Source organism: Armigeres subalbatus, chromosome 2 (genome assembly GCF_024139115.2).
Source record: "Armigeres subalbatus isolate Guangzhou_Male chromosome 2, GZ_Asu_2, whole genome shotgun sequence".
Lineage (NCBI taxonomy): Eukaryota > Metazoa > Arthropoda > Insecta > Diptera > Culicidae > Armigeres > Armigeres subalbatus.
The window spans coordinates 136,624,972-136,651,330 of record NC_085140.1 but is presented as its reverse complement, the minus strand read 5'-3'; the positions used below and the strand labels follow the sequence as shown (position 1 = coordinate 136,651,330).

The following is a 26,359-nucleotide window of genomic DNA, read 5'->3' as shown; positions in this document are numbered from 1 at the left end:
AATTCACACAGTGTGCCAACTTCAACTCGTACGACGTGTCATCGCCTAAATTGATTCATTAGACCGTATCGCAACTCGGGCTCTTCTCTCATAGTCGATGAATTTTAATGAGACAATGTTCGATAAGCATAAGCACAAAGTGTCCTTTCTTTTGCATGTCGGTCGTGTTCGAACGGGTTCAGGGTCTGTCCCTCTGCCATCTCAAATGGGGGGAAGAGGGAGTTCGCTGGTACGTGTACACATGCTTGGAATGCTCATATAGAGTAATATTTTCACCGTGACCAGCAGAAAAGTGAACGTCCCTCACGACTCACGATCAGGACGTGCAAAATACCTCACCCGGGTTCAGCCTCATCAAAATGAAACATTACACTGCAGTAGAGACATTTGGGATCACCGGATAGTGTCGATTCCAATTGTGCGTTGCGAATAATGAGAACTCTTGCACTTTACTGCACGTTTTTGGCATAAAAAGTCATATTTTGGCCATAGCTTCTGGGCCCAAAGTCCGATCCGGAAAATGTTCAATAAGTAACAATGGGACATGATTATCCATTGACTGCAACTTGTTAAGAGCAAATCAATTAAGGGTAAGTGATCCGATCCGGCCAATTTTCGACAGGAAACAATAGAATAGGATTCCCCGTCGAATACCTTATTGCATTCTTGTCTTCTTGTCTTCTTGTCTTCCTGTCTTCTCATTTGAACTAAAAAATTAGTCTGCACTCCTTTATGCGAGATTTGACTTTAATGGTTGCTCTGACAGCATCATGCTAACCGGAGTATATGTGCACTTTTGATTTTCGCCAATAAATTATTTAATATCCTATCTCATGACCGGCGGGTCATGACACTTGCATAACAGTAGCACATGATAAAGCTTGAAGCCCTACGACATGTTCCGGATACATGTCTCTCCACGGATGATATGTTCTAATTTAATTATTCATAAACATTGTCGGTACCGAAACCCACAGTCATCCAATGATGTCGAGCTGAAGAAAAGGAAGCATGCTTACATTATCCCACCGTTTCGATGTCTTGCAAAATCCACTTAGAACGTGCATCAATTCGCGTTTACTAAACCAAAAATGCCTCGACGTGCTCTTTGTGAGATTTTTATGGCGAGTTTCTGGGCTCTTTGCTTGAGCAAGGACCTAGTTGAGTGTTCCGCAAACAGTCATCAATCGATTCAATCGTTCCGTCACGCGCCTTCGCTCAATCGGGTGCTGATGATGCTTCGCCGAGGAATATCATTTCATGAGAGTGTCTCATCCAAAATGTGACGAGATACTAAAGACTTTGAATTGCCAACGGCGTAGGAAGGCAGGCCAAATAGAATTAGTATAGTTATACTTTTAAAGTTGAAAGCAACTCATATACATGCCTTATATAAAAGAGTATTAAAATGGCAGGATGAGTTTAGTTCTTGCCTATTTCAATACTTGATTCAGAGATTACTTACACCTACCAATCGCATGGAATGTTTGCTTCATCAGAGGCTAGAATGAAACGACAATTCCCTGTGATAGACAAAAATCGCACTGCATTAATTAAAAATCAAAATAAGACTGTAAATACTGCTCGTAACCTTACGACAGCCCTGTGAAACTTTTTTTTTCTCAGACCGATAAACGTTTGATCGAAGGAATAAATGGATTGACGAGCAAAAGCGCCACCAGATCGAAAGAGCTATCTTGGAAGAAGGATATGGGAAAATAAAAATCCATTTAAAGAATAAACATTTGCCTAGGCGGGTACTTGCGAAGTGATTCCTTCCTGGAGTCTAACAAGATGCACCACCACGCCTTGGCCTTGGAAGCCGAGGATACCATCGGTCTTTCGCGATTTAAATATTGGAATTGAAAACATGATATCAAAAGTGGGTTCGATTTTGTTTACCAATGTGCTATGGCGGGTTACGATTTTCATTTTTGGTATGTCCAACTCGTAACAACAAATGTCCAATAGAATTCATTCATCTGATAAAATATTTCAACTAATCAATCACCATACAACAAAGCTACACCATTGTCAATGACATCTATTACAGAATTGCGTATGAGCATTTGATTGATTTTTAATGGGTCAACTTTTTCCAATCGCAACTTTTGCGCGCACGACATACAAATGCCGCATTCAAAATTAACCAATTTTCCATATTTCATGTGAAAAAGGCCATCGCACACAAACACACAAATTGTGGTCAATTTTATTCCCTCTGCGACTACCAGTAAGAGTATGCAGTGCAATACGTGCCTGTGTAATTAAACTCATTAAAATCATTATCGTTTCTTAACTTGCAATGTCCACCTCGGCCTCCCTGCGTTTGCGGTGTCCACCCAAATGAAGGGGGTGGGATATTGTGGGAAAATAGGCGCTTGCTGCTTCTGCGATATGCAGTCGGATAATGCTGGGTTTTACGAATGGTAATTTCATTTTTCCTAGCGTTTGTAGCAGTGGTCGCTTCATCTACTATTACTGGAAATTATATGATCGAGTATGTGGTGTATGACTGGAGGTTTGCTTGCAGACAGACTGGCGCTTCGGTTGAATGTTTTCCTATCACGTTCGAAAATGCTCTCATGCATCTGGACTAAGTTGATTGTTGGTTGTGTACTGACTAGTGACACAGTACGAATAGAAATTCTGCATTGATTTCATTGGCGGATGATTCATCGGAACTGTATGTTTGAATTGATGGCAAACTGTGGTGTTCAACTTCATTCTTTATGAGCTTTAAATATGGTCGGGATTCTGCCAAGCGGCTTTTTGACTGACTTGTGATATTTTGTTCGTACAAAAATCATTTCATATGAATTCATACGTGATTTTTTTATAGACTATCCTTTATGTCAGCATGTATCCTCATATTCTGCTTAAAAAACTCGTTAGACCCCCAAACCGACGTAAAAAAATTTTTTTTAGGGAAACGTTTAGTTTTCAAAATCCGCGTTAAACACTAGTAATTGCTTTCGACGCTTATATTCAGTTGCTCAGAAACGATGTTCACGTTGTTCATTATTTAGAACTAGCAGACCCGACGAACTTCGTTTCGCCTAAAATTGATTTATACTTTGATTAGTTCTCGAGTTATGCAGAAACTGCTATTGTATTTGTATGGGAGCCTCCCTTTCCAGAATGGGAGGCTTTTGAACCACTACAGAAATATATCTTCCTTTCCAAAACCTCCACATGCCAGATTTGGTTCCAGTTGCTTGATTAATTCTCCAGTTATTAAAAAATTGGTGTTTCATTTGTATGGAAGCCCCCCTATTTTAAGGTGGGAGAGGTCTCAAACCATCTCAAGAACCTTCCCCGGCCCCAAAAAATCTCTGCATACAAATTTTCACGACGATCGGCTCAGTAGTTTCCGAGTCCATAAAGGTCAGACAGACAGAACTTCATTTTTATATATATAGAAATGGTCACGAAACGAAAACATCTGGAAAAAACCATCTTAGAACAAATCTTTTATACCGTGAGGGACCGAAATCCGTACAGCACCGAAATCCGTCCATCTCAAAAGATATTAATAAATTAAAGGGGATTCAAAGTAATTTTTACAAACAATTTATCTTATCCTGTTCAATCAGGCTGGCACTCTCACACAACACCTTCGAAATTCAAATTTGAATCGTTGGGTTCTGCTGGTAAACCGCATTAACGTTTCTTTGACGCGAACAATCCGCCCCTCTTCTACACAACTTTCACCATCAAAAGCTGCAACAATCCGATACTCTTCCAGAGCAACTTCGACAACACCAGCAGAAAACCGATGAGAAAACAAATCATTGATTCCGGAAACAAATTATATTAAGTCGAAACCGATCAAAACAACAAATCAATAACTCGTGCCTTCGACCAGCCAGACGATTGGTCGACAACTAAGAAGCTTTGTCCTAATGCAAAAAATTCATTTCGTCTATTTAAGCGATATGTGTGGATGTGAGAGAGTATGTGTGTACAAAAATAGTGTGCCGTACGGCCGAACACCTTAACAGTCTCTTAAAATTGTGCACTAATAGTTACTATCAACTCCCTTGAAGCCAACATTTTGTGCCCTCGTAGGTGCGTAGTTTCGCATTGAAAGTATGTCATTGTTTCCCTAAAATATAATTTTTACATCACATGAAAAAATTGTTAATTTTGGAGTACTTGGGCCATTTCGACATTACAAGTGGAAACCGATGAAAACCCGAATCATTTGCTTCGGCGCTACTCCAGACTTCTTTAGATATTTTAACTCGTTTAAGTCAAACCGATGAGAAAACAAATAACTTATTTCGGTGCTCTTTCAAAGCGTCTTCGAAGCCACAAGCCAAAAACAGATGGGCAAATTATTCTTTACTTTACCACAGCAGCTTCGACATCACATATCGAAACCGATGAAAAAACAAATCATGTATGCGCCTTCGATTTTTTATGTCGATACCGTTGGGAACAACACATTTTTCAATCCAGCGCTCTTCCAGAGTGCCTTCGATATCACAAATCAAAACCGATGAGCAAATCTTTCAATCCGACGCTACACTTGAATATATACACACGAAATACATCACTATAATAAAACTGAACTAAATAATCTATGGTTGTAGTGTCAATTTGTGTCACGAAAGTATGCTGTAAAAACTCGCTGTAGAGGAGTTGGCGATAGACTAAAATCAAAGAGATGGAACACTGCGTTGAAATTGGACGACATATATCGAACTGGAACATGCTAACCTTAACGACTGATTCGAGCACCAAGCTGAATTAAATCCCTTCTCCTCAGCGGACGCATAGGAGCGTAAAAATTCATCCTGTTAAGTTTTGCTGGAGAGTCAAAAGCACCATTCAGGATTTTCGCTACGAACATTGCCTGTACCACACGGCGTCGAACATCTAAAGTATCCAGCCCAAGCAACCGACAGAGGTTTTCATAAAGACTAAGAAGTGAAATGCGTCATCACGCCAAGGGAGATTGCGCAATGCAAAGCGCACGAACCTTTTTTGCACAGATTCGATCCTCGAGATCCAAGTAGTTTGATAGGGGAACCAGACAGTGACAGCGAACTCCAGTATTGATCGTACAAGCGCACAATATAGTGATCGCAGGCAATAAGCGTCACGAAATCCTTTGGCGATTTTCATTATAAAGCCAAGTTATCGATTTGCCTTAGAAATCACGTTATCGTAGTGGAAACGGAAGATTAGTGCGTCATCAAGTATAACTCCTAAATCCCTGATGTGATTCACTCGCTGAAGAACTGTCCCAGAAAGCATGTAATTATAGATGATAGGTTTTCGTTTTCTGCTGAATGTTATTGTCTGACATTTATGGATACTGAGTGACAAGCAGTTACGCACGAACCACCCCTCTAAACGGGTTAAAAGCATTTGTACACGGGTAAAAATCCGTTGCCAAATCCATGACTAAAGAGTCATGATTTCATAAAACTTGTTACTTCTTGATATCATGACTACAATGCATGATATCATGACCTAAAATACGATAACCATGAATAATAATAGCATTTTTATCTTAAAGTAAGGTAGTAACCTCCAGAGGCGTTATCAAAATGCTACTCCCATTTTCATAAATTAAATATCACGACTCGGAGTCATGAAATCATGACGCTGGGTCATGAAAAACGACGCTGAGTCTTAAAAACATGACTCAGAGTCATGAAAACATGACTCAGAATCATGAAAATATCAAAAATTTCTGGAATCAGCGTAACGCAGTTTTGTCAGTTGGGTGTCCGCGAAGCAACTGAAAAAAAAAGTTTCTATCGAATAGTGTAAAATTTGTGTGTTGACAATCCTCCGTCTCCAGGTAGTCCAATTTCGCAAAACAAATTCTCCCCGCTGCAGTCGAATCCGAATCGGATAGGGGTTAAATCGATTTTATTTCTCGTTTGTTTGTATAACCAAATTGTGTTCTTGTACGTGAATAGATAGTGTGATTATATTGTCTCCGGTCTGAAATCGAGTCGCGGAAGTGTCTGGTCCCGAGCCATCATTTTGTATTTGTGAAAAGGGAGTAACATAGCAAGAAACGACGGGAAGGATGGTTAGTGAATCTGTTACACTGTACAGTTTCTGCCTGCTGGCCTATGCGCCTGGAACCTGGATTATAAGATTTCCAGTCGATTTACCGATGCTGCCGACTGCAGTACTGGCAAGCGTCTTAGAACAGAAGTGCAACCACGATTCACTCAAACATTCCCCCGAAATCAACACCTTCTAAATAGTGATTCGAAAGCCCTTCCTCAAGCAGATCATGTTTAAGTTCGTTCAAACACTAATGACGGCCCGGGCGCCCGTCGTCACAGAGCTGCGTATCAAATTCTGTCGAACGTGTACTGTCAGAAGAACGAGCACGTTCCGGCACTGAAGGAGGCACGCTTGGAGGACTTTCTCGGTTCTCACGTTGAACGGATGGCGTTTATCTGCATGGACAATGACCTCCAGTTGGGGTTGTTCCTGTGCGAGTTCGGTTGGCTGAAGGAGGCACTGTAGAACCACACTAGCTATGGTCCAGCTGTTGGGGGCGAGCTATTTGCGATCATTGCGACGTGATGTAACAAATGGATAATTGTAAGTATAGAAAAAATTAAACAAGGAAAAAATCATAAACTCCCCTGCTTCCCCTTAGCTGCTGACAGATTTTTTAGTCAGTTATACATGATTTTAACTGAGGTTGCCACAACAAATATTCTAATAAATAGGTATGTCTTAGGCATCTCTGAGTGGAAAAAATGGACTGGAAAGTAAGGGATTTTTATTCTGAGATTTGAAGATTTGAAGTGAAGCCATGGAATCATAAATGATAGATACCAGATTCATGAACTATTTGTCTACTTTGATGACCTTAGTTCATGGTTCCAGAGTGCATGCGTCATGATATCATGACCTAGATGCCAACTTTTCATCAAATAAATCGGAATTATAAATGACAGATGCCAGATTCATGAATTATGATTATGTTTTCATAACTTTGGCTCATGGTTCCTGAGTGCATGTTTCATGAAATCATGACTCAGTTTGCCACTTTTCGTCATCAAATATCGAAAACGTAACGGCAAGATTGCGTCACAGCAAAAAGAGTCATGATTTCATGACCTTTTTTCATGGTGTATTTTCATAACATAAGAACACACATTTTTCTCGAAATCATGACTCATTTTGCCACTTTTTGGTTCCGGATTATTTCCCGTGTAGTTGAATGCAGTCTTCAAGACTGTTGACAACAATGTAAAGCTTTGCATCGTCAGCATAGAGCAGTCTCACACTAGGTGGTAGCACCAGTGTCACATCGTTGACGAGTATCGGAAACCATAATGGTCCTAGATTACTCCCTTGTGATACACCAGACGGCGTTACGAAGGGATCCGAAAGAGATGATCCGACTTTCACACGCAATTTTCGATCCGTCAGGTAAGATCGAAACCAATCAAAACACGCAATGGAAACTCCCAACTTCTCAAGTTTACCAAGTAGAATACGAGGATCCACTCGGTCAAAAGGAGCTTTAAGATCTAAGTATACCGCATCCACTTGCCGCCCATTGTCCAGAGCCTCAATACAAGTTGTTGTGAATTCTATCAAGTTGGTCGCGACCGATCTATTAGGAAAAAATCCATGCTGGTCCGTAGAGATGTACTGCCTGCAACAGGCGAAAAGCGTGTCTTTCATTATTATTTCAAAAACTTTCGAACAAGCGGAGAGAGTGGTTATTCCACGATAGTTGCTCACGTTGCATTTGTTTCCTTTCTTATGACCTGGAAAAAGGTATGACGACTTCCAGCGCATGGAAAACGTTCTGGTTCGAAGGGAAAGATTGAAGATTTCTGCTAACGGTTTAATAAGAGCGCTCGAGAACCGGCGCAGCAAAGCAGCCGGTATCCCGTCCGGTCCAGCGCAGAACGAAAATTTCAGTTTCCGGATCGCTCGGCACACATTTTCATCACTGATGGGAAAGATGCCTAAGTCCAGAACATCTCGAGGAGTGTCACGAGAAGCCTCGATGACAAGAGATAGCGGAGCTGAGAAATCGTTGAAGGAGGTCTTAAACTGTTCAGCAAAGAGCTCGCATTTGTCAGCTGGAGTGTCAGCAGAAACACCATTCAGTTGCATTGACGTAGGAAGACCATCTTCATTCCGTTTGGACCTAACAAATGTCCAGAATTGCTTGGGATTTAGACGCAGATTTCGTTGTGTGCGACTGATGAATCGGGAATACAAAAACTGATTATAACTTCTGTATACACTGCTGGCACTATTGAACTGTAGCTTGTTGTAAGTGGAACGATAATTGCAGTATCTCCGAAGTGCAGAGGACCGGCGACGTTTAAGTATTCGTAATCTGTGATTGGATGGACCACGCGGGCTTTCGTGCAGCTCCCACAATCGGAACATGGATAGCAAATGCACGAACGATACTGTCAGTGAAAAAGTCCACAGCACCGTCGACGTTATCAAATGAATTGATGCAATCCCAATCCATTGCAAGTAGCATTTCATTCAATGCAGAGTAATCTGCTTTTCGGAAATTATAACTGCATACGACAACTCCAAGGTAAGCAGAGGATGGTTGACATCAACAGGTGTCAGCGGTTCAAGAGCAGGGCGTATTGCACAACTAGGCCGCACTGCATCGTTTGCCAGAACGAGATCACGACCATTTGGATTAACGATTGAGTTGATCTGGGTCAATCCATGAAAGTTGAATCCGTCCAACAATGCGCAACTGGATTCTGATAGACGAGAACGTATCAAGTCAACAGTCGGGTGAGAACTCTCGACCGAACACCAACGAATCGCAGATTGATTGTAATCACCGAGCAGCAGGGCCTTGTCGTTAGCCCTGAGTGTAGAATTAACCGTTTCGATAGATTCTAGATGGCGTTGAATATCATCAAAATTGTTCATACGATCAGGTGGCAAGTACACAACCCCAATGCTGATAATGAATCCAGGCATATTGACTCGAACCCATAATTGTTCGAGGGTATCACTAACGCTGCTAGCAGAATCACGAGCACAATTGAACTTAGATAAAACTGCGATTAGTACACCACCGCCACGGGTTTCACGGCTATTCAAAGGATTGCGATCAGTTCTGAACACCGAGTAGTGGCGTCCAAAAAGCTGTGCTGATTGTATGGCGTCGTCGAGCCAAGTTTCGGTTAATACAACAACATCGCAATCTCCTTCGCATACCGCCAAAAAGAAATCGTTGATTTTGGTACGAAGCCCGCGAACATTCTGATAGTAGATGTGCAGACCACCGTTTTCGTTGCTGATGTGGGAGTGACGAGTACTGGAATGTTGGGGAGCATCATTTTCAAACGGAAGAAGCGTGGTCACGAGTTGTCTAGAATCAGGAATCTTATCAGAAGATGAACTGAACACGTTGAATGGAAACTTGCCAAATGAACGTTGTTGGAAGGTCCCTTCACCTGCCTCAAACACAGGGCCGGGACGGCTGATGATCGCTGGCTGGATAGGCTCGACTGTGATGAGCGGACAGAGACCTTTCACAAGGCTGGGGGCAAGTGTGCGACCCGGTGTCCGATCGTTAGAATATTCAGATGCGAGAAACGTCGCTGCACATTGGCTGGAAACAGGAGGCCTTTCGGTGGATGAACTGAACGTATTGAGAGCATATTCTTCTTCTTTGTTGGCATTACATCCCCACACTGGGACAGAGCCGCCTCGCAGCTTAGTGTTCATTAAGCACTTCTACAGTTATTAACTGCGAGGTTTCTAAGCCAAGTTACCATTTCTGCATTCGTATATCATGAGGCTAACACGATGATACTTTTATGCCCAGGGAAGTCGAGACAATTTCTAATCCGAAAATTGTCTAGACCGGCACCGGGAATCGAACCCAGCCACCCTCAGCATGGTCTTGCTTTGTAGCCGCGCATCTTACCGCACGGCTAAGGAGGGGTATTGAGAGCGTACTTGCCTGATAATCGCTGTTAGAAGGTCCCTTTACCAGCCTCAAACACAGGGCCGGGACGGCTGATGATCGCAGGCTGGATTGGCTCGACTGTGATGAGCGGACAGGGACCTTCCACAAAGCGATCAAAAAGATATTCTGATGAATGAAACGTCGCTGCGCATTGGCTGGAAACAGGATACTTTTCGGAGGATGAAATGAACGTATTGAGAGCGTACTTGCCTGATAACTGCTGTTGGAAGGTCCCTTCACCGGTCTCAAACACAGGGCCGGGACGGCTGATGATCACAGGCTGGATTGCTAGACACTTGTCTATTATCCGATACGGCGTACCAGCATGGTCCAAAGCACTAGAGGCCGGGTGCAATGTTAAGAACTTAATCAGGGTACATCCGCTGATGTGTCTGCGGGTTGCAAGCACATACCACATGCGGGGATAATGTCGATAGACATACTCCTAGAGGAAGATGTGGAGTGCTACAACGAAAGGGACTCGGTGCAAGTGAGACAGCCTGAAGAGAGCAGCCTCGCTGCTCAAATGGCAAAGAGCATGGGACACTGCAGTCAAAGGTCGTTGGAAACACAGATTGATTCCGGATGCGTCAAACTGGGTTGGTAGACAGCATGGTCAGGTCAACTTCCACCTAACACAGGTGTTGTCCGAACATGGCTGCTTTAAAAATTTCCTGCATAGGTTCGGGTTCGCTGATTCTGCGGAGTGCTCGGAATGTGTAGGTGAGGTAGAATCGGCAGAGCATGTGATGTTTGCATGCCCGCGATTCGAGAACGGCAAAACCGTGAAGTCACAACTCGTAAACTCGCTAGACATTTGAGTTCTCTATTAGTACATCCAATTTTTTTTACACAGGGATGCTTTCCACGTAAAACAAAAATTTCAGTTGTCATAACACGAGTTTGTACTACCCAGCCTTACTGAAGTCGGGCTGAGGGCGAAATATGTACCTGGTAAAGTAACAATTAAGTGGTGGAGTTGAATGGAATAGTACAAACTCGTCGTATTGAATACAAGTGAAGACATTCCACTAAAAGCTCTATATTATTTTCTTATCAAAGTTTTCAGTTCCAAATTTAAAAAAAACCGTGTAAGAAAAGTTTTATCATTTCTCACCCAATCATGCAGAATAAAACAACTTTGAACAAATTTTGTGTGGGATTTTTTACACGGGTGTTTTATCCGATTAAATTCAGAATAGGGTGAATAGAATAGTTTGTTTAGCTCGATAATAATATGACTGAAATACATCCCTTATAAGAACTTAATAAATCCACGAAGCAAATAAAAATGTCACTTGGATTACGGATCGTGACTTCAGTCACCGCTGCTCTTCTTATTTTATTCATTCCGAAATCCTCGCCATACCGTTGTCGCAAATTGCATTCCATTACTTCACTCAAATTAGTCTTTATAAGCCCCATCGCAGCTTCCGTGGCGGTGGCGCGGCCATACCTTTGATTATTCATGGAAGTAAAATTTCACACTTTTTACCACAACACACATTCACCGTCATAACCGTTGTTGGTTGTTCGTAAGCTTCGCAACTCCGTGAATGAGTGGGGAAGTCCCTCGGTTTAGACGTCCCATTATGACATGAAAAGAGTCTTTTACAGCTAAGCGGTTAGAGGACCGCTACATTGACTGGGACCCGCAGACCTGCTACAGAGTGGCCAGGCCATATCGAGGCGTGAAGTCACACAATAGCGGCTCCGGCGAAATGAGGTAAAAACCAGAAAAAAGCGTTCTCTCTCAAGAGTGGCACATTTTTTACGATTACGATTATTATGATAGACCCAGGTCGTTCGAGTAGCGAGGACGTGTGGTGACTGACGCTGGTGGCATTTGCTACTTTTTTTCACTGTGATGTGCACTTTTCGCAAAGGGATCGGTTCTTGATAGTGGTCTACTCCCAGCTGGGAAATTGAGCGCATTATTTTTCCTTACATGTGGCTATGTTGAGAAAAAAAACTGTTTCGTCCCGGGTTATTTTCCTGTTGCTAAGATTTTCTGTTTCCTCAATCGGTGGCCGTGTAACGTTTGAGCGTGGTGAGTAAAGCAATAAACATGGGAACAATTTGCAGTTTAAGTGTTAATACAACCAGTCAAGCTACTTAATATTATAAGGATAAACTTCCAAGTATCTCGCTTGACAGTTTCTGTAGCTAATGTACGAGCATATGAGCGGCTGCAACCAATTCAATTTGAGTTGTGCTATTTGAGATTTGTTCGGCCGACTGAATGAATCTAAGCGAACCTGCTTGGAAATGGTGGCCTAAACGTAACCTATATGCAATAAGTCGCGAGACAGTATATAGCTATGTACTGTTCTGAAAATTCTATGAAAAGTGATTCAGGAGAAGATCGATGCGACAGTACGGTGGCAGCTGGTCATTCCCCGCTGGACGACTTTATGTGAGCTAGAATGCCATACACCGTATCATTCTGGAACACGTAAACGACTTCCAAGAATCCCAGACCGCAACGTGCTTTCGTGCTGAGAGGTTCTTTTCTCTCTTTGATGAAGGAAGGTTTTAACTATTTTGATTTTAACAGTGCTTCTCAGCGCTATTTGTACTTACTGATCCCGTTGTGATCTTTGCTTGGACCCGTGCCTTCGTTTACGTTGGAAAAAAAAACTTTTAGAAGGTCACGTCTCCACGCTCAGCAATGAGCATTAATAAAAACAAGAGGAGGGGGAGTCGCTGAATTCTCCACTTCCTTTTAAGAAACAAGGTTTCAAGACCGTTCTGCCTAAGCGCAGAAAAATAGAAGAAAGCTGGAGATATTCTGGAGATATACTTCAGATATTCCTTCTAACCCTAACATTCAAAATAATTCTTCTCTAATCGAACTGAGCAATAGGTTCGATTTGATTAATGATGAAATTGAGCAAATCGAATCTACCTCTAGCCCAGGTGATTCGATTCGTGCAAAAAAGCAAAGGATTCCGTCAATTGTGGTATCTGTTGCCGAGTTTTCTGGCTTTAGGAATGAGACGACAAAACTGAGCGATTGTTCAAAGTCGTCTTGAAAGGTGATGATAAATCACTGGATGAGATTAAAATTTAAATTCTCAATTACATGGAATTTAACCAGTCCAAGTAATTGAGATGAAAAAAAATTTTAGCTCTGGTACTTTCCAGAGGAGTAATTTTCAATTATTTTATTTAGTGCACTTTAACAAAAGTTGGTAACTCATGCTGACTTTGACTCTGATGACCTTTTTTTTTTAACCAGTTCATTTATTTTGTAGGCTCAGTCGTGTGTGACACTTTGCGGAGCCGCAATTCTCAAGTATGATATATTTACATGATATATCATCTTATCTTAACAGTTAGTTGGGAGGGGACATAGACCATAATACTCGTGGCGACTCAAGGTTAGAAAAACTTAATACAGGACGGACGGGGTAGGGATTTGGGTTTAGGTTATTTCAACTGCTCATCCGGGCGTTTGACGTTGAACGTTGAAAACGGTTTTGCGTGGCGTCGTGCTCGATTTTGGTTCGTCAGGGAGCATCTTCCGGATGGCCAGAGCTTCGGGGTACATGGTACAGAGAAACAGAATCGGACAAGAAAAAAAACTGAGAAAGAGAAGAATATAGGCATTAAACTTTGATGTCAGCCAAACAAAGAAAGGCATAGATGGCCTGCATATATATCACATCGCGATCTCCCAAAACACCTCTTATATCCCGGAAGGGTTGTTTACCTCGGGCCACAAGGGTATCCAATAGTTGCTCTCTGGAGGCGTCATTTTCCGAGCAATACCAAACTACGTGATCGATGTCATCGTAACCGGCTCCGCACTTACATAGGTTGCTATCGACCAGGTTTATTCTGTAGAGATGTGTGTTTAGTGAATAGTGATTGGACATAAGTCTCGACATCGTGCGAATGAAGCCTCGACTTAAGTCCTCACCTCTGAACCACGCTCGCGCAGAAACTTTAGGAACTATGGAAAATAGCCACCGTCCAAGTTCATTGTGTGACCAAATCATTTGCCAATTTTGAAGAGTACTCTGACGGACTAATGGGAAAAACTCGATGTTCGAGATTTGTCTATCATAAACTTCACCTTCCTGTGCGCCCACCTTTGCTAGCGAGTCCGCCTTCTCATTGCCATAGATTAGGCAATGGGATGGGACCCATACAAAGGTAATCTTGAATGATCTTTCGACCAAATCACACATCTGCTCTCTTATAGTTGTAAGAAAGTAAGATGCGTGCTTAACAGGTTTCATCGACCGGAGTGCCTCGATAGAACTAAGACTATCCGGGAAGATGAAATAATGGTCTACGGGCTGATCGGAAATTATCCCCAAAGCGAAAAACTCTGATGACCTTCTTGAGGCGTTTGAAATCTCACAAGAAGCCATTTATAATCCTATCAGTTCTACTTTCAATTATATTGAGACATTGCAACAAATGTCCAATAAAATAATTCACAATTTTAGACAAAAATCGTTAAAATTTTTAAAAGTTAAAAACATTGTAATTCTAACATGGTTCAATTCAACCAGAAGAAAAATCCAAACTGCCAGAGGCATTTCGCTATCAAATCCCAATTTTATATTATTGAGGTATTTTCTTTTGCTCGGGATGTGTTGCAAATGACTCTATGACACTACCCATAATTCCATTACCCATAATGCCATTACCCCGTAGGCCACTACCCCGAATGCCATTACCCCGAATAAGTCCTTATTTCAAGTTTATACTTCATTTCGGTGAAAAAAATGTTACTCCATAAAAGTTTATTCAGAATTCATATAAATCAATCATAATTTGCCTTTCACCTGGAATTGTTTCAACGCAGTATAGAAATAAGTATCCAATTTTCCGCAAGTGGTAATGGCCGCCAACTTGCATGTGTTTCAGATTTGACGATTGAGGAGGTCAATTTCATCCAATGCGGTTAGCTGCGGTCCACGTCAGCAAGGCTACAAAGGCAACAAGGTTGAAGTTGCTCCTTGGTCGCTATAGTTTTTCCGGATGAAGCGTGATCCAATTCTTAGAATTTACGATTGAATGAGTGGATGAGTGAGTCTGATTGAGTGAGTAAGAGAGAGTGAGTGAGTGAGTAAGAGTGAGTTAGCAATGAGTAATAGTAAGTGAATGCGTAAGAGTGAGTAAGAGTGAGTGAGTAGGAGTGAATGAGTGATTTAGAGTGGGTGAGTGAGCGAATGAGTAAGAGTGGTTGACTGAGTGGAGCAAGTGAGAAACAAAAAATGAGTGAGTAACTGAATTAGTTAGAGTGAGTAATTGAGTAAGAGCGAGTGAGTGTAAGTGAGTGAGTGAGTGAGTTATAGTGAGTTAGTGAGTTGTAGTGAGTAAGTGAGTAAGAGTGAATGAACGAATGAGTAAGAGTGAGTAAGAATGAGTGAACGAATGAGTGAAAGTAAGTGAATGAGTAAGAGCGAGTGAGTAATAGAGAATGAGTAAGTGAGTGATGATCGAGTAAGAGCGAGTGAGTGAGTAAAAGTGAGTGAGCGAGTAAGAGAGAGTTAGTAAGAGTGAGTAAGCAAATGAGTAAGAGTGAGTGAGTGAGTAAGAGTAAGTGAGTGAGTTAGAGTGAGTGAGTCAGAGTGAGTAAGTGAGTAAGTGAATAAGAATGAGTGAGTGAGCAAGAGTGAGTAAGTGAGTGAGTAAGTGAGTAAGAATGAGTGCACGAGTAAAAGTGAGTGAGTGAGCGAGTGACAGTAAGTGGTAAGAATGAGCGAGTTAGTAAGAGTGAGAGAGTGAGCAAGAGTGAATGAGTGAGTAAAAGTGAGTGAGTGAATAAGAGAGAGTGAGTGATTAAGATCAGTACTGCAATTTCTCAAATTCAATGAGAGATGTCACGCGATGTTTACATATCTGCTCCTCTCATTCTCTATAGAAACGCAAAGAATGAAAAGCATGCTGCAAAAATTACACCAATTTTTATTCCGTGACAGGACATGAAAGTTTGTAATAACTGCTTTATTATTGTGTTTATCACCGCTTTTAACTCGTTGGATTCAAGGAATGTGATTAATTTATCGTCCAGTTATTATTCTGTGCAAATATTTATTTAAATTATTTAGAAATTTTAATTTTAAAACAAAGCACAACATCCTTTCATGACTGCTTTTCATGCAAAATTGATCAATGAACCCACGATTCTTTCATTTGGTCGCCAGATATAGAAAAAAGCGTTTGGCTCGCCATCGCAAATCACCCCTCATATGGGTAACTTGCAATAAGCATGTTCTTCGTTCATCGAAATTAATCCAATCGCTATGTCTTTTAAGTTAGATGTATAAAACATTCTACGAGTACCCATTAGGATATGGGTGGGGTAATTCTCTTTCTTGACTGCATTTTGTGTAATACAATGATATTGAAAGTAGAAAGTTTTGAAAGTAACCCCATTTGACGGTATACATTTTAGAGGGTTAGAAGCAGAGGGCTGCAAGGGATATTTTGGTCAAATTTGAATTGATTATAGCAAAAAAATACTTTGGTTCTAGAGCTTTGCGGGAATGTGTGGCTATTGTATGTACGTTGTATATAAAAAATGTGAATAGTCACAGAAAATTTTTATTTTTTTAACTTCCATACAATTTGTATGAAGCGAAAAAATATAAAAAAAACTTCGCATCCATTTTTTCTCTAACCAAACTTTTTGCCACTTACACCCCTTTGCGTTTGACCCCCTCATTTATTAAAATCTATTTTCGAAGAATAATCGGAACGTGTATTGCAATCAATAAAAATTGAAATTTTGATTCTCTTCGGCTGCTTGTTGTAAATTGACACAATATCTGCAAACACCACCATACATACCGAGACATAACCATATTTACTTTTTTTTCCTGCGAGACCAACATGAGTATTTGTTTTGCATTTACATAAGATATTACAAATCCTCATTCCATTGAATTATCGTTTCCAGCGACAATCCAATACAAAAAGGGAAAAAACATCAAATCTACCTCAGAAAAACTTCGTATTATTCTATTTTTGCTTAGTTTTTGTTTCCATTGCATTTCTTTTTTTCTCGTTGACTGGCCCCAGGCCACCCGAGTGGCGGCAGCCCACCGAAGCACAATATTAAAAAGACAACGGCGGTGTTAACAAGTATCCCCAGGGAGTAATATCTATGCAAATGGCTCCGGTCTAAATGAACCCGAGATGTATAATTTTCTTCTTGATTTTCACTTTCGCCTTTCGTCCTGACATCCCCCTCTCACCCTATTTCTGGCGGTCTGCCTTTATTGTGTGTCGCTGGCTGGTTGCTCTGGGAAGGGTTCTTCTATTCTGCCTTATTTGCCACCCGCCCCATCAGCAGTCGGAAGTTCATTGCCGGGAAACGAGAAGTACATTTCTTGACGAGATAGGCGTTAGTCTGTGTCATCGACACCTTCCCAGTGTAATCTACATAAGGTGGGAGAAAGCAGCGCAACGAGTGGCAACATGGAGAGAAAAAAGGCAAATGACAAAACACAGGGGTCGCGAAAAAACCGGCATCTGTCGTAATCTTGGCTTGTTGGGTGAGTTATTCCTTTTATGAGGGGAAAGCATAACCCAATTATGGTTTTAATACTTTTGGAATTGAATCAGAAGTACCAGGCACAGAGTGTTAAAAATTACCCTTGATGTGAAGATATTTTTCACATTTGTATTATATTTAGAGTTTGATATCAGAGCGAAATGAAACAATTTTTATCTTTTTAACTATGTGCATGGCTTTGCTTTTCCCAACTAATCTCTTGGTACACCCAACCAGTTGATGTACAAACCTGAATAAAAATGTTTTGAAATCCGTTTAATCTCACTAAGGGAGATCGAGAGAACAGACTTGATCACCAAGTAACTGGTTTAAAATATAAAAATGTATCTGAGAACCTAGAACTATGGTGGCAAGCGCTTTTGTTCTAAATTTGGGCTCCAGTCTTGTACTCTCCACTGTGCTTTAAAATACACTTAGCATGCTTAAACGTCGAGATTTCAGAAGCCAATCGTTTTAAAATTTAATTAATTGTCAGCTGTTTTGAAAAAAAAAAAATAAAGAGCAGTTTTTCCTTTTTTTGGGAAACTGAATAATTAACATATTTTTATTGTTTATAAGTTTCAATGAACAATTTTCCAGGAGTCTACACGCCTGTTTAGCCATAAGCATCGCTTCGATGAAGTGGTGTTCGGTGGAGCAAAAAGTTGTAATTTTTTCCACATTGTTCCACGCAAGTTTTGTCCCGATAAACTATAAAAGTTTCTCCACTTCTCCGATACTCGACATTCTCAGCATCAGCGAAAAGTGCCTAAAGTTGTGAACTATTAAACATTCATAAACATGCACATTGCTGAGCGAAAAAGCGCAAGAATAAGAACTGCTGAAACTATGCTCCGGCAGACGGTTTGGCAAATTCGTGATTTGCCCAAAGTTTCTGCATCCGTCTTTTTCCCGACTGGTTTGGTGTTTTTTTTTCCAAAGCAAGTCCCCCGTACCGGATTAAATTTACAACTTTCCGTTCGCTCATGAAATATTCCTGAAGCACTTTAATTCATTAATTGCTTTGCACTCCAGTGAAGCTTTCCTGCGATATCCTGCGGTGACTAAAGTTGCTGGCTTAAGTTGGTTACCGCGATTTAAGAAGCCCAGCTTGAGCCAAGCTGTGAATCGATAAATTTTTCGCAAACTCGGAATAATTTTCCAAGTGGTTCGGGTTTTGGTTTATGGTTGGCGGAAAATCGAGAGTCTGTATGATGCTGAAGATGGGATTTTGATGAGTCTTATTACTTATTAGACCGGTCGCATGTTCTGATTTTATTTTTATTTCGAATGTGAGAGTAACATGCTCAAAACCAATCTCTCTGGTAACGTTTTGTTGAATTAAACAGAAACAAAAAGGTCTCGAGATATTTGTAGAGTATGGTAATTATTACAAGCCTTTTTAAACAAGCCTATCAACTTATATTTTCAAAACCACCGTCAAGAAGATCCACGAAAATCTACTTGATTACACTTAAGAAAGTAAATAAATACATTTCGGTTGGAGGGATAAAGATTAATTGCTTACGCTTGAACGATGAACGCTACCTCCCGGAAACACCCGCTGGAGGCGCTGAGTGGGAAAAATTTGAGAAACCGATAATTGCTCTTAGTACCTATTCAGCCGGTCAGCGTTCCAGCGAACTTGGAAACGTTCGACAAAGTGAAATAGGACTACGCTATGAGGGCTCTCCCAAATTAGCAAACTTTCGCGAAAAGCTGATTAAAAACAAACTTTTCCACTTGATTACATTTTGGATGTATTTCCGTGTGCGCTTTGGTCGCTGCTCTGCGGTTGCGACGCCGCCAATGATGACGGTCCTTGCAAACTCAACCATTGAATTTAAATTGCCATTGCTCAGATCCTGCACCAATTGCAAAGGAGTAAGATCGGCGAAATATATCACACTTTGACAGCCGAATCATGAACGAAAACCGGTGCTGGGTAATCCATTAGGTGATAAGTCGAGTTGAAAGAGATAAGATTCTTCGGCTGGCTGAGTGGCGAAAAAGTTGGCAGTGGCTGCATTTATTTCAGGTTGGATTTTAAATTTGGTCAGAATATAAGGTACGCAAAGTTCAATAAGCACATTATAAAGTAAATGTTATCAATGTGCACTCTGTTGAGGTACAAACACAATGTGAAGAAGATTGTCAATAATGCTCATAATGCTTTTATTCTTTGATCCATGCTGGAAAAATATCGTTCGATAGATGTCTGGACAAAGAGAACATACCCAAGATATCCTTCGTCTAAGAACCTTCAAATAATATGCGACGTACCAAAAGCGGTTACTAGGATAATAGTTCTGATAGTTATGGAACGTACACATGGTCAAGCAGTTTGACCAACATCGACTCCACCTCTCGTTTATTCAAACTTCCATCAAGTTTTAACAACAGCGGCACGAACAATCAATTTATTCGACCAACAATATCACACACGAACGACCGCGCGCCAACTTGAGCACCAACCAAGGGGCAACTAACTCTAAACTTTCGGCAGTATTCAGAAATACTAACAAATACTAGCGAAAAACTACGTCGTATCTATGGCAAATTGATCAAAAAGCCCTGGTTGGGAAAGCATGAAGCATAACGCCACACAGTCAACACAGTCTACCCCGTTTTATGCAACACATAATTTCTGTCTCCTTCAAGTTCTAAAAAATCACTGAACAACTACCTATTTCTATTACTAATACTTTTTGGACAATCTCTAGGGCTCCTGTTTTGGTTTGATGGCATAAGGAATATAAAATGCAGTTTGAAAGTTTCCTAGAATCTGTAGACAGTAGTAATCAGGTGTTTCCAAAACGGGGGAAAACTGTGTTTCAACAACTTACTGGCAAACGCCATAACAACCGAACTAGCAACCGAATGTTTGTTTGTGGAAAATCATGGATACAAGAAATATCACGAAATACTATTGTAGGAACATGAGTAATACTAACGCAAAGTTTAGAGTTAGTTGCCCCTTGGCACCAACCATCAAAAAATATATGGGGGTTTGTGCAACTTCACTACAAATGCTCAAACATGTTCGGCGAACCTTGATTCCACCCCGACAACTCAAACCAAAATCAAACCGTTTTAATTTTTTCCAACCGAGCCGCCAACTGTCAAATGGTTGTTCGAACAACTTCACACACGTTCAAACAAAGCAGCAACCGAAGCGTTTTCTTGGGGGTGGAGTCAATGTTCGTCAAACTGCTTGACTGGTGTGTACGTTGCATTATGGGTGGTCCTATAGTTACGATCCAGGTTACGATAGTAAGGTTTTCAGATAATCTACAAATTTGTCGCAGCAATCCACATTACCTGTCAATTAGTTGACCTGCCATAATACGATAGAGACAAAAACAGCATCGTAGTTCCTTTCAAACTGGTAAAGTATCTTTAAAATTCCATTTTTTTCTCACCTTTGTACCAGTAGTTACGGTAGTGTTCCATTAGTTGCGAATCCGGTATAAAACCTTAGGGATTCGCAACTATAGGAACATGAATACAGGAGTTCCGCAACTATTGGAACACTGTACCAATGGTTGGAGGATTGATTTCAGGTAACAATCCATTTTACATTTTTCTTCAATTTTGAACACCAATCAATTTACTTCACATCCAAAAACTATGAAAAACTGGTTTTGAAAATTCGGAGTGAGAGACAAATTTGTCGACCGTATTATTATTATTATTTATTCAGACTAAGGCCGAAGTGGCCTGTGCGGTATATAAGAGTCTTCTCCATTCGGCTCGGTCCATGGCTACACGTCGCCAACCACGCAGTCTACGGAGGGTCCGCAAGTCATCTTCCACCTGATCGATCCACCTTGCCCTCTGCGCACCTCGCCTTCTTGTGCCCGTCGGATCGTTGTCGAGAACCATTTTCACCGGGTTATTGTCTGACATTCTGGCTACGTGCCCGGCCCACCGCAGTCGTCCGATTTTCGCGGTGTGAACGATGGATGGTTCTCCCAACAGCTGATGCAACTCGTGGTTCATTCGCCTCCTGCACGTACCGTCCGCCATCTGCACCCCACCATAGATGATACGCAGCACTTTCCTTTCGAAAACTCCGAGTGCGCGTTGGTCCTCCACTCTTCCTCCATCCATCCAGGCTTTCTTCATCTTTTCAAAGTTACGTGCCATGTCGTCGGTCAAATAGCTGGACGGACTTATTGAAAATTGTACCACTCGTGTTAATCCCTGCCCATCGTATTACCCCTTCCAAAGCGATGTTGAATAGCAGACACGAAAGACCATCACCTTGCCGTAACCCTCTGCGGGTTTCGAAGGGACTCGAGAATGCCCCTGAAACTCGAACTACGCACATCACCCGATCCATCGTCGCTTTGATCAACCGTGTCAGTTTATCCGGAAAACCGTGTTCGTGCATTAGCTGCCATAGCTGGTCTCGATCGATTGTATCATATGCGGCTTTGAAGTCGATGAATAGATGATGTGTGGGCACGTTGTATTCGCGGCATTTCTGCAGTACTTGGCGAATGGCGAACACCTGGTCCGTGATGGAGCGTTCGCCCATAAAACCCGCCTGGTACTGCCCCACGAACTCCCTTGCAGTTGGTGCTAGTCGACGGCATGAAATTTGGGAGAGTGCCTTGTAGGCGGCGTTCAGCAATGTGATTGCGCGGTAGTTGCTACAATCCAGCTTATCGCCCTTTTTGTAGATGGGATACACGACACCTTCCATCCACTCCTGCGGCAAAACTTCCTCCTCCCAAATCTTGGTAATGACCCAGTGCAGCGCTCTAGCCAGTGCCTCACCACCGTGTTTAAAAAGCTCTCCTGGTAGTTGGTCAACCCCAGGGGCTTTGTTATTCTTCAGCCGGCCAATCTCCTCCTGGATTTCCTGGAGATCCGGAGCCGGTAGAATTATGTCCTGCGCGCGTTCTCCCATGTCCATCACCATACCGCCATCTTCGTCTGCCACATCGCCATTCAGGTGCTCTTCGTAGTGCTGCCGCCACCTTTGGATCACCTCACGCTCGTTCGTAAGAAGGTTCCCGTTTATGTCCTTACACATATCAGGCTGTGGCACGTGGCCCTTACGTGAACGGTTTAACTTCTCATAGAACTTTCGTGTGTTATTAGCGCGGTACAGTTGCTCCGTTTCTTCACGGTCTCGATCTTCCTGCTGGCGCTTTTGCCTCCGGAAAATCGAGTTTTGTCTGTTCCGCGCCTGTTTATATCGTGTCTCGTTCGCCCTCGTGCGGTGTTGCAGCAATCTCGCCCATGCTGCATTCTTCTCTTCCACTAACTGCTCACATTCGCCGTCATACCAGTCGTTTCTCTGATCCGGGGGCACCGTGCCAAGTGCAGCGGTTGCGGTGCTACCAATAGCGGATCGAATATCTCTCCAGCCATCTTCAAGAGACGCTGCGCCTAGCTGCTCTTCCGTTGAGAGTGCCACTTCCAGCTGCTGTGCGTATCTTTGGGCTAGTCTACCATCCTTTCGACTTCGACGCGTGTTGTACACCGTCGAGTTTTGAGCGCAGGCATACTTCAACGAGGTAGTGGTCGGATTCAATATTCGCACTGCGGTAAGTGCCGATTTGGTTTTCCATTTCTTGGTTAGGTGATCTCCATGTGGCCTTGTGGATATTTTTGCGGGGAAAGAAGGTGCTTCGGACTACCATTCCGCGGGAGGCTGCGAAGTTTATGCATCGTTGGCCGTTGTCATTCGATACGGTGTGCAGACTATCCGGTCCGATGACCGGTCTATACATTTCCTCCCTTCCTACCTGTGCGTTCATGTCACCGATGACGATTTTAACGTCCCGCAGTGGGCATCCATCGTATGTCTGCTCTAGGTGTGCGTAGAACGCTTCTTTCTCGTCGTCGGTTCTCCCTTCGTGTGGGCAGTGCACGTTGATGATGCTATAGTTGAAGAAACGGCCTTTAATCCTCAGCTTGCACATCCTTGCGTTGATTGGCTGCCACCCAGTCACGCGTTGGCGCATCTTACCCAGCACTATGAAGCCGGTTCCCAGCTCGTTGGTGGTGCCACAGCTTTGGTAGAAGGTAGCCGCTCGATGCCCGCTTTTCCACACTTTCTGTCCTGTCCAGCAAATCTCCTGCAGCGCCACGACGTCGAAGTTGCGGGGATGTAATTCATCGTAGATCATCCTGTCACAACCTGCGAAACCTAGCGACTTGCAATTCCATGTTCCAAGCTTCCAATCGTGATCCTGTATTCGTCGCCTAGGTCTTTGCCGATTATATCGAGTCGCATTATCTCTTATATTGTTCGTAATGATTGGTTTTCTAGGCGGCTTATTGGGCCAGCGCAAACCTCCTGTCTCGTCGGAGGGCCGTCGTGTCAGGGCTGTTTAGCGTCCCACCTAACACCAGGACTTGGGCTTGTGCGCTTTGAGCGGCACACGGTCGCTTTGGTGGGGCCTACTTGCGGATACATGCAGCTTTTTATAGAGGTTTAACAGGGCCCACTGTGAAACCCCACCACATCCTAGGCAAGCCCCACAACTCGCAGATGGCCTGGGGAGGGATCGTCAAGCCCTTGGACATAGTCCCTGCTGCCCTGGTAACTTAGACTAAATGAAGACAAAATTCCAATCATTTAGTTTGAGTTACTGCAACTAGCGCTCTAACTCCGTTATTAGTTGATTTCTAATCACGAACCATTAGGCAAAGTTGTAGAAAAACCTTCGCACTAGAAGTCCTCCATACAACATATTTTAGAATTCAGTCTCTGGAATGTGTTATTGACAAACTACTAAATGATCGAACGCAAATTACTGAATGATCGTTAACATCCTTGATTGGATATATTGAAGAAAATTATGAAACTTATTTAGTTTATTTTTTTTATTGGTTGCGAATAGAATCACATACTAGCCCTATATGTGTTGATGTTTATATCTTCTTCTTTTTCTTCTTCTTCTTATTGACATTACATCCCCACACTGGGATAGAGCCGCCTCGCAGCTTTGTGCTCATTAAGCACTTCCACAGTTATTAACTGCGAGGTTTTTAAGCCAGGTTTGCCATTTTTGCATTCGTATATCATGAGGCTAGCACGATGATACTTTTATGCCCAGGGAAGTCGAGACAATTTCCAATCCGAAAATGGTCTTGACCGCACCGGGAATCTTACCCAGCCACCCTTAGCATGGTCTTGCTTTGTAGTCGCGCTTCTTACCGCTTGATGTTTATATGAGACTGATTAACGATCATGGATTGTCCAACTTACAATGTATGTATTTTTCTCCAAAAATTATTTTTTATTGTTTCATAGCAGACCCGACAAACTTCGTTTCGTGATTAGGTTTTGAGTTATGCAGAATTTTCTGGTTCATTTGTCTGGGATCCCCTTTCCATAAAGATATGGGTTTCAAACCACCACTGAAACATATCTTCCCTTCCAAAACCTCCACATGCCAGATTTGGTTCCATTTGCTTGATTAATTTTCGAGTTATGATGAAATTGGTGTTTTATTTGTATGGGAGCCCTCCTTTCCAAAGAGGAGAGGGGTCTCGAACCAACTTAAGAACCTTCTCCGGCCCCAAAAACCTCTACATACAAATTTTCACGTCGCTCGGTTCAGTAGTTTTCGAGTCTATAAGCGTCAGACAGACAGAAATTCATTTTTATGTACATACTAGCAGACCCGACGAACTTCGCTTCGCCAAAAAAATATTTATTCTCTGATTAGATTTCGAGTTATGAAGAAATTACTGTTTCATTTGTATGGGAGCCCCCCTTTTCAAAGCAGGGAGGGGTCTTGAACTATCTTATAAACCTTCCCCGGCCCCAAAAACCTCTTCAAACAAATTTTCACGCCGATCGGATCAGTAGTTTCCGAGTCTATAAGGTTCAGACAGACAGAAATCCATTTTTATGTATATAGATATCTTATATATAAAAATGAAATGGTCTGTGTTCGTATCCGCATAACTCGAAAACGGCTGGATGGATTTTTTTCATTTCTTCAGCAGAAACATTCGTTATAGTTTCCGACGGGTTTATATGATATTTCCTAATGCGAAAATTACGAGTAAAGGTGAGCAAATCGTGAAAAACTAAAATTGTGATTCCTATGCGAACTTTGCATGGGCAGTTCAAAACACGCATTTTCGCCTACTATGCAGGACAACGTCTGCCGGGTCGACTAGTAGAATATAGATATAGATTATGTATATAGATTTGTTCTTGATGTTCGTTCGTTGCATCTGTTGAATGCATTGAGAACAGTTCTCATCCCCGTCAAAGTAGCACAAGGGATCAAATCGACCATTGCAAGTAACATAGAAACAGGCCGAACTGAATTGCGAAAAAAAAACTGGAGATCTACGAAAAACAGAAGATACTTGTAGTGTCAAAGCTGAATGTTATCAGTGAAGCATTACAAACAGCATCTGGACTATGCTTTGTAGTGTACAAATCGATTCAATATCAGCTTCCTTGTATTTCGTGTGGTGTCGACGTTCTGTTGAAACTTGAAACTGCTCGTTTATAGCTGGTCTAAATTGGTTTGGACATTTAAAGAGAAATATATCTACGGCGTGCAGCCGACACAAGGAGAATACTTGAGTGTAAACAAATTATTCAACTATTTGCAAAGTCAAGCACAATGATTTCCTGTAACATTTCTAATTGTAAACATTTCTCAGTTCATAGATCACATTTCAAATGTTTCCACTAGAAAATCGTTTTAAGTGCCCTTTCAAACATTGTATACAAGTGTTCACTAATCTAAAAAGCTTCAAAAAACATGTGAGTAATTATAACATTATGCAAGAAAACCCATGATTCCGTATTAAACGTAATTCCGAATAACATATTTCAGGCAGATATATTTAGTGGAATAACAAGAACAGAAATCAAGCAAACTATT

At 41.9% G+C, this 26,359-nt stretch overlaps 1 protein-coding gene across 1 annotated transcript in view; it reads left to right on the top strand.

Annotated features, from left to right (window-relative positions):
- Positions 1–8,726: 8,726 nt before the first annotated feature.
- LOC134209264 (uncharacterized) overlaps positions 8,727–26,359 on the top strand; it is a 50,100-nt gene continuing 32,467 nt past the window's right edge. Inside the window, exons 1-2 of the mRNA XM_062685243.1 lie at positions 8,727–8,817; positions 11,582–11,690. Coding sequence (XP_062541227.1) covers positions 8,727–8,817; positions 11,582–11,690 — 200 coding nt within the window. The remainder of the gene's footprint in view (positions 8,818–11,581; positions 11,691–26,359) is intronic.